We start from the raw sequence: 13659 nt of genomic DNA, 5'->3' as shown, positions 1-13659 counted from the left end.
ATTAATATTGTAATAATTATAATCCACTACACATTAAATAAATTTGTGAACTTAACATCCACCTCCTTCTGTCATTTCACATATAATTATTAAGTAATTAACTAATTAATGACTTCACTAATTACCTCTGGTTCAAGAAGGACCAACGGACAAATTAAATATGGAAAATTGCATTTACTTGGATGTATCATTATATACATAACAGTAAATGAACAAAGATAATTATTATTTATCAGTTAGACAAGTAGGAATTTGGGACACCTAGGTCGCAAAAAATGTCCTCCTTCGATACCTACCACTGTCATATACACAAGTTGCTCTGGACTTATTAATTATAAATGAAATATACATCACCAGGAATGCTGGTAAATATATAAATTTGTGGACTGTATATTAAAAATAATAAATGATATATATATATATATATATATATATATATATATATATATATATATATATATATATATATATATTACACACACACATTTATACAACAGAAGGAGAATATATCTTAATCATAACACTCACCAATTTGACTGGAGATTAATGTGTATCATACTCAGAAAACCTCACTGTCTATCTATGAAAATAACACTGGCCAGGTTACTACATAAGACTTATCTGAGGTTCATGGAGCTGTCTTGTCCAGTCGCCTGATATCTCAAGTTATGCAGGAATGCACATCCAACAATTTCGTCTTCTATTTGAGAGGTGTCAGCCTAATTTTAACCTCTAGAGCACGAAAAATTCTTCCCATTACACCAACGTTTCTAATCCAAATTCAAACAAAATGGCGACTGACCCCCCCCCCCCCAGCCGCAGGTTTCCCATTTTCGATAACATACTTCTTTTAAAAATGCAATATAGGGCATCTATTTACCTATAAATTACCGTATTTCCGGAAAATATATACAGTATTTTCCACAATATTATTTTCCATGTGATGATTTAAGAAAACCTTCTCTGATCTGCTTCAAACTCTGAAAGATAATATATTCTACTTAAAATAATATTCGAATTGTTATTGGGTGTCAGTCTGCCAGTTTCCACTAGGTCTTTCCACTTCCTGACCACTTTAAAGCTAAAGAAATATTTCCTAACATCCCTGTAGCTCATCTTTGTTTTTAATTTCGAGTTGTACCCTTGTGTACCTGAGACCCGCCTCTCAGACTAGTCCTCTCCACCTTGTCACTTCGTCTCAGTAGTTTTTATGTCGTACCCATGATACCCCTGATCCTTCGTACAGTGTCGTCAGATTTGACACTTTGAGTCTATCCTCAGCTCTTACCCCTTAGCTCTGGGACTAGTCTCGTTGCAAACCTTTGCATTTTTTTTCAGCTTCTTTACATGATTTATCAGATACGAGTTGCATACTGGTGTTTCTTGCTCCAAGATGGGATGATATATGCCCCGTATAAAGATGTGGATGCCTCCTTATTGAAGTTCCTGAAAGCTACACTTAATTTGCCAGTTTCACATTCGCCGATGTCATTCTTCAATTCATGTGTACTTCCGGCAACATATTCGGAACTGTGAATGTAGATAAATGGCTCAGAGAACCGATACAAGTGTCTGATTCATCATTCGGAACTATGATCACCCCGTGGACCGTCTTTTTCACGGAGATTTGCAAACTTTGTTCCCCTGCCTGTACTCTTCTTAAGGTCTAATTTGCCCTTCCCCCTGTTTCATAACTTGCATTTGCTAGGGTTAAATTCTAATAACCACTTGTCTAACCTAAGCTACAACTTGTCTAGATCTATGCGTAGTCTTATCGTCTACCTGGAGAGTGTTCCGGAGGTCAACGCCCCCGCTGCTCAGCCCATGACCAGACCTCACAACGACCTGTTTCTGTTTGCATTATCCTCATTAGTTTTACGTCATATGCGAACAGAAATACCTCTGACTCGATTTCTTCTGTCAAGACGTTACTCATAATAAAAAGTACCGGTCCAATGGACAAGACCTAAGATTCCACTTTGTCACTCTGAGGGGGATTAGGCAAGGGGATTCACCTGACCTAATTGAGAACTTTGCTGTTACCATTCCTTTTTTCCAGAGGAAACTGCTTCCTTTCTAGTTCCCTATAATTTTGGGACATTTTGTTGTTCAGGGCCCCCGAGAAGTAGTGCTCAATAAAGGAAATAGTGCTAAATAAGGGAAGTAGTGCTCAATAAGGGCAGTAGTGCTCAATAAGGCTCACTGTGGTGGCCCTTAACAACAACAACAACGCCGCCGCTGCTACTCCAGGAGACAGGAGTCACTTACCTTCATTTACTTCATTTATTTATCCCTCATTAATGAAGCAAGTACAGGGAATGTGTTCTCTGGGGAGTAGGATCTACAAATGCTGATAATTTGTCCTTTGTTATTGTTGGTTCTCTGAGGGACGTGTCTGGGAGCATTTTTTGTGTGGTCCACCAGAACCTTGTTAGATAAGAAGTTACGTTTATATAAGTACTGGTACACAATTTTAGGTGATTTTAAATTAGTATACATAATAATATGTGTAATTTACCTAGGATAATCCAAAAAGAAGTCAGATGAAGTGACTTGTTTCCGTAACAATGGGCTTCTGCCCATCTTTATATATATTGTATCATGCTGAAATAAATATTTTATCATTATTTTTATTATTATTATTATTATTATTATTATTATTCAGATTTTTAACCCAGAGGGTTAACCACTCAGGATAACCCAAGAAAGTTAGTGCGTCATCAAGGACTCTGTCTTATTTTCATTGTGGACCTTTAATCTTGTCCCCCAGGATGCCACCCACACCAGTCCATTAACACCCAGGTACCTACTTACTGAAAGGTGAACAGGGGAAGTACTCTATCTGTGTGTGTGTAATATATAAAAAAAATTTCATTATTGTCACATTGGCAGTTTCCCGCCGAGGTGGTGTGACCTGAAAAAGAAGAAACCACTTTCATCATCACTCACTCAATCACTGTCTTGCTAGAGGAGTGCTGACACTACAGATAAAAGAAAACTGCAATATATCTGCACCCCTCCTTCCGAGCACAGTCACTGTACTTACCACCTCCAGAACTCAAGTGTGGCTAACCTGTTTTCCCGAGTCCCTTCATAAATGTTACTTTATGTATGTATGTATCGGCAACTGTATAATTCCTTGGGAAACTGGGAGAGTGTGTGTGAGAGAATGTGTGTGTGTGTGTGTGTGTGTGTGTGTGTGTGTGTGTGTGTGTGTGTGTGTGTGTGTGTGTGTGTGTGTGTGTGTGTGTGTGTGTGTGTGTGAGTGTGTGTGAGAGTTCTTACCTAGTTGTGGTTACAAGGGTCGAGTCACAGCTCCTGGGCCCTGCCCCTTCACTGGCCACTACTAGGTTACTCCTGCTCCATGAGCTTTATCATACCTCTTCTTAAAGCAATGTATGGATCCTGCCTCCACTACATCACTTCCCAGACTATTCCATTTCCTGACAACTCTGTGACTGAAAATAATACTTCTTAACATCCCTGTGATTCATCTGAATCTTCAACTTCCAACTGTGACCCCTTATTGCTGTGTCCCATCTTTGGAACTTCCTGTCTCTCTCCACCTCGTCGTTTCCTCTTAGTATTTTATATGTCGTTATCATATCCTGTCCTCCAGTGTTGTGAGGTCGATTTCTCGTAACTTCTCCTCGTAAGACATGCCCTATGCCTCTGGGACTAGTCTTGTTACAAACCTTTGCACTTTCTCTAGTTTCCTTAAATGCTTGGCTAGGTGTGGATTCCAAACTGGTGCTGCATACTCTAATATAGGCCTAACATACATGGTGTACAGGGTCCTGAATGATTCCTTATTGAGATGTCGGAATGCTGTTCTTAGGTTTGCTAGACGTCCGTATTCTGCAGCAGTTATTTGGTTGATGTGCACCTCAGGAGATGTGCCTGGTGTTATACTTACCCCAAGATCCTTTTACTTGAGTGAGGTTTGTAGTCTCTGGCCCCCTAGACTGTACTCCATCTTTGCCCTTCCCCAATCTTCATGAATTTGCACTTGGTGGGGTTGAATTCCAGGAACCAGTTGCTGGACCAGGCCTGCAGCCTGTCCAGATCCCTTTGTAGTTCTGTATGTACATATATATGTATGTATGTATAACTAATTACAACACCAACCATGTATCACTTATCATATCTTATAATTTATTTACATCACTGATATGTTTGTTGAATTGCACAACTATTTGTATCCAGGTAAATGAATTGGTACAGATGGGTGAGAAAATAAGGAGAGGTCAGTTGAGCTTCTGGGTATCATTGAGAGATGTCAGTGACACTGAAGCTTCTAAATTGCACAGGAACTCCTCTGCCTTGGAGTCTCTTCCATATTTCTGTACAACAGCAAATCTACCAAGTGCTGTGGTCTACTTATCACAGGTAAGTTTTCTTGTGCTAACTTGGATGTCTTGTTACAGTATTCATAAGTTTCTTCTAGTACTTGGATGTATTGTCACATATAAGCCTCTTCTAGTACTGTTTCCTTATCTTATAGGACAGTGGTACATGTACTGAAGATAAAAAAAAATTACTGTACTAAAATTCTGAAAGAACAGTATAAATCCATGTCTAGTATAAGATGCTAGTGAGAAGTACTTAATCCAGGGAATTGGGCCCATCCTCCCCTTCCTTGGATCAAACCTGATTGCCTCCCACTCCTCAGGTGTTGTATGACCTCTACTGGTTTAGTATTTCCCCATGAGTGTAGTATGTAATAATAATGTCATTATTGGCAGTTTTCAGACCCACATAGCCATCACAGCCTGGTTGATCTGGCTCTTCTCAGGAGTACAGTAGCAGTCTGCTCTCCTCTTGGGGATTTGCACACTCCAGGCAATATTTCTGATATCTGCTGGTAACAAGTTGAATAGTCTTGGACCACTGATGTTGACACTGTTCCCCTATTTGTCCTATGGCACCCCTGCTTTTCACTGGGTCTATTTAACACTTCTTCCCATATCTCTCACTCCAGTATATTATGATAGTATGTACTCTTGGGAATAGGCTCTCAAGTATCTCCAGTGTATAAAGTATATTATCAGGCATCTCTACTTCACTCCAGAGAGTACATTCAAAAAATACTTTGAAGTATTCCTTTATTTTAAAGGTTTTATTGGCTCTTTATGGACTCTGCATGATCTCTCTACCATTTTAGCTCAGATATCACTGCTGCCTTGAATAGAGCCATCAGTATCAAGCAATTTTGTAAATGAGAGAGCACAAATCATTTAAATAGTGTCACCATTAGAAATGTTTCATTATCCATCCTGTCATTTTTCTGTCCTCCTCAGCATTTGCCTTATTGTATCCTTTAAATTAGAAATCATATGACAGTATTATACCCAAGTCTTTTATGCGTTTCTTTCATTCAATGAGACCGTCTTCCTGTGTTTTGTATCCAACGTTCTTTTCGAGTTCTCCATTCTTCCCACATCTGAGACATTGGAATTTGTCTCCATTAACTATTATATTATTTTATATTGTTTGCTGAAAGACTTTGTTAATACCGGTTTGCAATTTTTTCATTGTTCATACCAGTTTACAGTTTTTTTATTTGGAAAATCTGAGACATTTGCTCTACTCCATAATTTTTAATTATTGTAACACAGTTGTAAAATTAACCCACTCGGGCTTTGTGATACAGTAATCTTAAAATTGGCCGATGCTTTGACAACACCATAAAAAAAAAATGACTTTTGGAAACACAGTTGTATTTAGGAAGGTAAAGGAACATAATATTGATTTATTTTTCTACTTTTTATACCCTCCTCCATTATGCATAAGGAGCAGTTTTAATTTTCAATGTTGTAGCTAAAGTCTTTGACTGCAGAATGTTGAGTTCCATGTGAAGACTTTCAGTGTTTCTTTGATGAGCATTCAGTTGTTTTAATGAAGTTCATTGTAATTAGTTCTGGCCTTATTTGTGTGCTCTGTTTGATTATTCTGTTCATATAGTTAATATTAGTTCTGTACTGTATTTTAGCTTTAATTTCATTACAGGAACTACAGGGAATGGGTCTTGGTTGTCCACTTATTGAAACAGGAAGCCAAAGAGTTAATTTGGTGGCTCTTATTAATACCTGTTGGGAGGTGACGCAGTTGTATCGTGCTTCTGCTCGAGACAGTAACAACCTTCTTGACCAGAGGAGAAGAGATATTGCTGATCTTAACCACTGCCAGGTACACAAAACATTTACATGTCAGTTTTTCATAAAGTTAGAGGACTTTAATATAGGGGTGATTTATTGTCTTGGTTACACTATTTCATTTGTAAAGTTTAGATTTTTGTTTGTAAGTACAGTACATATATAATTTTTTTTTATTCTACAGAAGTGAAAGAAGGAAAAAACTTGAAAAAAGTTTTTTCTTTTACATGTCTTTATTCATTAGAAGTGTAGTGCTATTTTGAGGGAGAATATTAAGACACAGCCTTAAAAAACATCTTTCTCTATTTTATAAAATTATTTTATTTCATTATGTATTTTTTTAAAACAGAGCAATATAAAAGATCTGCGAGGAAATGTGGAGGAAAAAGAGCGGCTGGTGTGTGATGCTCAGGAGAAGGAACGACAAGCAGTTTCTGTTAGTAAAGCTTTGGCTTCCAAACTCAAGGCTGAGAAAGAGGAGGTATTGATTGTTTTTTCTACATTCATTTTGTTTTAATTTTTATTTGGGTCTTCCTCTATGCTTATGGTGATACTAATTTTCCAATGGGAGGTTAAAAAGGAATGAATAAAATATAAGAGATCAGTGTACAAATTTGAGTCAGAGGGAACAAGTTGTAGGGGGACATCCAACGAAAGGATTGGTTAACAGATGGATGATGGAGTTTAATATACAAAAGTCCATGCAATGAAAGTAAAAAGATTAAAAAAAAAAATCTTGAAAAATATTAGACTGTGATAAAATGCTGATTGCCTTAAAGAGGGGCAGGGAGGAGTAATGATGACAGTTCGGCAGCACAGCAGGCTTTATCAATTTAATACAGCCTCTCCTTACTTAATGATGGTGTTACGTTCCTAAGACCACGTCATTAAACGAATTCATCGCTAAGTGAGGAGCATACTATTATGCTAGTGGGTTTGTGTCAACCATCTTTGATATTGCTTTAATGTCACCTTTGCACCATTTTTAATATTTCTGGTATGCTTTTAAGTGTTTATACAGTAGTGTACTGTATATTGAAATAAACAGAATAGAGGAAATCAGCTTTAATATATACATTATTAGGTATAAATACTGGTCAGAGAGCCCGTCGTAAATCCAAGGCATCAGTAAATGAGTATGTCGCTAAGTGAGGAGAGGCTGTACAGAGTGAAGATGGAGATATGTATGCTGGAGCCAGAGGAGCAGTGAAGGCTGACTTTAACACTAGAGGTAAAGGAGGATAGAAGAATTTGTACTCAAAAGATTATCACCAGATGATATAAATGAAGCATTGTCATCTTCATCTGTTACATTGGCAAACTTTAAAATAGTCTTCAGTCATATGGATCGTGAAATGAAAATTCTTTTCACGGTATATTTTGGACTAAAATTAGGATACGTAACAGTAGATTCAAAGGTCACGTAGATAATATAAATAAGTCTATTGTTATGTGACAGAATTTTTTCCCATTTTTAAAAAATATGACTAATGAAGACTGAAAACAATCAATAAATCCTCATTAGTTGATAAAAGGATGAGTTTATTGATAACTACAAGAAGAATCATTAAAGTATAAGAGAAAATATAAAACAAGAGTATGTACTTTGATAGAGGCAAAAGTGTTTACTGTGGTTCAAGGTGTCTGATGATGTTTCCAGCCAAATGTCCTAAATCACCCTTATGGGTCATGCTATCCATGAATGGATGAGTAAGACATGCAACAATAGCATCTGTGAATATGGTAATAATGCACATGGAAGGCTCCACTGTATGTAAGTGGTCACTAGCCCAACCACTGTAGGTGTAGCCACAGTGTGTATTGTGCTATTGTAAGTACATTTGCATGAAGATTTAACAGTATTACAAATGTACATTTACAAATACAAAAATTATGAATGCTAATAATAATATTACTATTGTTATATCCTCCTACAGGTACGGAAATTAAGTAGTGTTCTGCAGCAGCGAGAAGTTCACCATCAACATGAACTTCGGAAGAAAGAGGTACATACCTGCCATTGTGTTTGCAGCACTTGTGATTAAAAAGCCAGATAAATCTAGAAATATCAAAGCAGCAACTATGTAAAGCTTAAATGCAGTGGTGATCACTGTGAAGCTCACAGATTTCTTTCCTGAAGCCCAGAAAAAGACCAATAAAGTTACAACAATACTGTTCAGTCTGACTTCTCTAGCCCTATCTTTATGAGATCTAAACAGAGAAAAAAAAAAAAAGCAGAGTTCAGTAATGTACTCCATCAGAATCCTAGATCTGTATCATATTACTGTATTTGGTCCTTTGTCAACATTTGGGCTCTGCCTCCACTATGCACATGTCATATTATGGCATTATCCGCAGACCTGGACTAAGTGCGAAGGAATCTTATAATGTAACTGAGATAATAGCCAACAGAATGAACTTATTTACTAAGACAGAATTATGGTCCTGTATTTAGTATGCTATGTATTATTTTCAATTTCCTAACAACAAACAAATAGAAATTTTACAGTTGTTTGACACAATCTGTGCAAGAAAAGCATAAAATCATTAAGATAACTTGCTTTCCATAACCATTGATAAATCAAATACAGTACCAATGTTTTAGCACTTTTGTATGGTTATGTAAAAACACCAGAGCACACCTTACCGACAAATTACGGTGAGAGTCACCAGTCCATTTCCAAGCTACAAGATGACAGTACATTGTAATAGTCAGAGAAATATGTAATACCAAAATGAAAATAGAAGTTTTCAAGATTAAACTGGACCATTATCCTGTGAGTGCCTGATCAATTAGGTTGTGATGGTTATGTGGACCTATGGGCTGCTAACAACATCAGTTTAGTTGATCAGTCAAAAAGGATTCTTCGCCTCAGGCCAGGTAGCAAAGGTAGAAGAACCCCTCGAAACTGGTCAAAGGTGTCATGATGATGTGCTGCCTCCAAAGGTTTAAGTTGCTTTTGGAACATTGTATCAAGAAATGTTCGGTGATGTGTATGGCTGTTAATGTCATTCAATTTGATTATTTAAGGAATTTTTGTAAATTGTTTATTTTTCTCTCTTGGACCCAAATTTTTGGAACTTCTTGTAAATACATAGATGTAAATATTCTTGCAAGGACTTGGTAGCCAAGCCCTTACTAGATGCAGTATTGTAATAACATGCTTTGGTTTAGATAATTTGATCAATTTGATGCCTTTGTCATTGACTGTCTTGCTTGTCTTTGCATTCTTAGATTGAGAATAACAGACTTACTGAGCGTCTCCATCGATTAATTTCTGGAGATCGCTCATCAGAGTTACGACCTCCCAGCATGACAGTCTCCAGTACACTAGCAAGAACCAACCGCTCAAGAGCTAAGTGGAAAACAGAAGCTTCAAATGCTCGGTGAGAGTTAGGTTGTGGTTTGTGATATACAAGTAATGAAAAATTCTTTAAATGTCATTTAGAAGTTAACTATATATATATATATATATATATATATATATATATATATATATATATATATATATATATATATATATATATATATATATATATATATATATATATATATATATATATATATATATATATATTATATATATATATATATATATTATATATATATATATATATATTATATATATATATATTATATATATATATTATATATATATATATATATTATATATATATATATATATATATATATATATATATATATATATATATATATATATATATATATATATATATATATATATATATATATATATATATATGCATATATATATATATATGCATATATTTACATATTTTGAAATCACCTGTTTACTGTGATCTTATTGCATATATATATATATATATATATATATATATATATATATATATATATATATATATATATATATATATATATATATATATATATATTATATATATATATATATATATATATATATATATATATATATATATATATATATATATATATATATATATATATATTATATATATGCAATAAGATCACAGTAAACAGGTGATTTTGGAATATGCAAAACAACCACTCTGAAAAAATAGAGAATTTGGGAAGAATTTAATAATACACTGGACAAATAATTTTTTAATTTTCTTGGGTAGAATAGTTTGTGGGGTGAGTTGTGCAAAGGACCTATCCAAGTTGGGTCGCCGCGCGTCAGGTGTTTAACCGTTGTGGGATCTGATAGTGAGGTGCTGGCCGACCCCTTATATAGCTTCCTTGGATGCTTTACTTTCATAGTTCCTTGATAATGTGAGTTGTCACGAAAGCGCTTGGAATTTCTCTATTTTTTCAGAGTGGTTGTTTTGCATATTATATATATATATATATACAGTGGACCCCCGGTTAACGATTTTAATCCGTGCAAGAGGGCTCATCGTTATGCGAAATAATCGTTATGCGAATCAATTTTCCCCATAAGAAATAATGGAAATAAAATTAATCCGTGCAAGACGCCCAAAAGTATGAAAAAAAAATTTTTTTACCACATGAAATGTTAATTTTAATACACACAAACTGAAAAAGGCATGCACAATTAAATGACACTTACTTTTATTGAAGATCTGGTGATGATTGATGGGATGGGAGGAGGGGAGAGAGTGTGTTAGTGTTTAGAAGGGGAATCCCCTTCCATTAGGACTTGAGGTAGTAAGTCCTTTTCTGGGGTTACTTCCCTTCTTCTTTTAATGCCACTAGGGCCAGCTTCAGAGTCACTGGACTTCTTTCGCACAAGATATCTGTCCATAGTGGCCTGTACCTCTCGTTCCTTTATGACTTGCCTAAAGTGTTTCACAACATTGTCAGTGTAATAATCACCAGCACGGCTTGCAATAGCTGTGTGAGGGTGATTTTCATCCATGAAGGTTTGCACTTCAAGCCACTTTGCACAGATTTCCTTAATCTTTGAAGTAGGCAACTTCTTCAATTTCTCTCTCCCCTCCTCCGAAGCAATTTCCTCAGGTGTGGCCTCTTGCTGTTGAAGTTGATCTAGCAGCTCATCAGTGGTTAGTTCTTCATTGTCCTCCTCCACCAACTCTTCCACATCCTCCCCACTAACCTCCAACCCCAAGGACTTTCCCAATGCCACAATGGATTCCTCAACTGGCACAGGATTCTCAGGGTTAGCCTCAAACCCTTCAAAATCCCTTTTGTCTACACATTCTGGCCACAGTTTCTTCCAAGCAGAGTTCAAGGTCCTCTTTGTCACTTCCTCCCAAGCCTTACCTATAAGGTTTACACAATTGAGGATATTAAAGTGATCTCTCCAAAACTCTCTTAGAGTCAGTTGAGTTTCTGAGGTCATTACAAAGCACCTTTCAAACAGAGCTTTTGTGTACAGTTTCTTGAAGTTGGAAATAACCTGCTGGTCCATGGGCTGCAGGAGAGGAGTGGTATTAGGAGGCAAAAACTTCACCTTAATGAAGCTCATGTCCCCATAAAGTCGCTCTGACACGTCTGTAGGATGACCAGGGGCATTGTCTAACACCAGGAGGCACTTAAGTTCTAATTTCTTTTCAGTTAGGTAATTTTTCACATTGGGGGCAAATGCATGGTGTAACCAGTTATAGAAAAATTCCCTAGTGACCCATGCCTTACTGTTTGCCCTCCACAGCACACACAAATTATCCTTGAGGACATTCTTTTGCCTGAACGCTCTGGGAGTTTCAGAGTGATACACTAATAAAGGCTTCACTTTGCAATCACCAGTAGCATTGGCACACATCAACAAAGTAAGCCTGTCTTTCATAGGCTTATGTCCTGGGAGTGCCTTTTCCTCCTGAGTAATGTAGGTCCTGCTTGGCATTTTCTTCCAGAACAGGCCTGTTTCATCACAATTAAACACTTGTTCAGGTTTCAGTCCTTCAGTTTCTATGTACTCCTTGAATTCCTGCACATATTTTTCAGCCGCTTTGTGGTCCGAACTGGCAGCCTCACCATGCCTTATCACACTATGGATGCCACTACGCTTCTTAAATCTCTCAAACCAACCTTTGCTGGCCTTAAATTCACTCACATCATCACTAGTTGCAGGCATTTTTTTAATTAAATCGTCATGCAACTTCCTAGCCTTTTCACATATGATCGCTTGAGAGACGCTATCTCCTGCTATCTGTTTTTCATTTATCCACACCAATAAGAGTCTCTCAACATCTTCCATCAATTGCGATCTTTGTTTCGAAAACACAGTTGAACCTTTGGCAAGAACAGCTTCCTTGATTGTCTTTCTGGTGCCCACAATAGTAGCGATGGTTGATTGGGGTTTCTTGTACAGCTTGACTAGGTCGGCTATACGCACTCCACTTTCATACTTATCAATTATCTCTTTCTTCATCTCTATAGTAATTCTTACCCTTTGAGGTGTAGGGTTGGCACTAGAAGCTTTCTTGGGGCCCATGGTCACTTATTTTCCAGAAACAGCACCGAAAATACTGTAATAATACGAAATATTCCGAGTGTATGCTTGGATGTTACCGCGGAGGCTGGCTGGTAAACAATGGGACGGAGCGGCACATGTGAGGCTGGCTGAGGGCACATTGGACGCGTCTCGGACGAAAATCGGTATGCGGGTTTTTAATCGGTATGCGGGGCAAAAATTTTGCGATAAAAGTAATCGTTATGCGGAAAAATCGCTATGCGATGCCATCGTTATGCGGGGGTCCACTGTATATATATAATATATATATATATATATATATAATATATATATATATAATATATATATAAATATTTATATATATATATATTTAAATATATATATATATTTATATATATATATATATATTTATATATATATATATATATATATATATATATATATATATATATATATATATATAAATATAAATATATATATATATATATTATATATATATATATATATATATAATATATATATATATATATATATATATATATATATATATATATATATATATATATATATATATATATACATATATATATATATAAAATATATATATATATATATATATATATATATATATATATATATATATATATATATATATATATATATAGGTAGTAGGTTGGTAGACAGCAACCACCCAGGGAAGTACTACCGTCCTGCCAGATGACTGTGAAACAAAAACCTGTAACTGTTTTGCATGATGGTAGGATTGCTGGTTTCTTTTTCTGTCTCATAAACACGCTAAGATAACAGGGATATCTTGCTACTCCTACTTACACTTTGGTCACACTTCACAGACACGCACATGCATATATATATATACATACATCTAGGTTTTTCTCTTTTTTCTAAATAGCTCTTGTTCTTTTTTATTTCTTCTATTGTCCATGGGGAAGTGGAAAAGAATCTTTCCTCCGTAAGCCATGCGTGTCGTATGAGGCGACTAAAATGCCGGGAGCAATGGGCTAGTAACCCCTTCTCCTGTATACAATTACTAAAAAAGAGAAGAAGAAAAACTTTATAAAACTGGGTTGCTTAAATGTGCGTGGATGTAG

The 13659-nt window shown here is 35.9% G+C and overlaps 1 protein-coding gene across 2 annotated transcripts in view; it reads left to right on the top strand.

The window, feature by feature from the left end:
- The first annotated feature begins 2171 nt into the window (after positions 1–2171).
- The window catches only part of LOC128696893 (afadin- and alpha-actinin-binding protein B), a 41175-nt gene continuing 29687 nt past the window's right edge, over positions 2172–13659 (top strand). For both annotated transcript variants that reach the window (XM_070096177.1, XM_070096176.1), the window contains exons 1-6: positions 2172–2305; positions 4207–4389; positions 6010–6189; positions 6505–6636; positions 8093–8161; positions 9391–9542. In XM_070096177.1, coding sequence (XP_069952278.1) covers positions 4225–4389; positions 6010–6189; positions 6505–6636; positions 8093–8161; positions 9391–9542 — 698 coding nt within the window. In that variant the 5' untranslated portion in view covers positions 2172–2305; positions 4207–4224. The remainder of the gene's footprint in view (positions 2306–4206; positions 4390–6009; positions 6190–6504; positions 6637–8092; positions 8162–9390; positions 9543–13659) is intronic.

This window comes from Cherax quadricarinatus, chromosome 52 (genome assembly GCF_038502225.1).
Source record: "Cherax quadricarinatus isolate ZL_2023a chromosome 52, ASM3850222v1, whole genome shotgun sequence".
In the NCBI taxonomy this organism is placed as follows: Eukaryota; Metazoa; Arthropoda; class Malacostraca; order Decapoda; family Parastacidae; genus Cherax; species Cherax quadricarinatus.
Note: the sequence above shows the minus strand (reverse complement) of the source record. Positions and strands in the feature narration are given on the sequence as shown.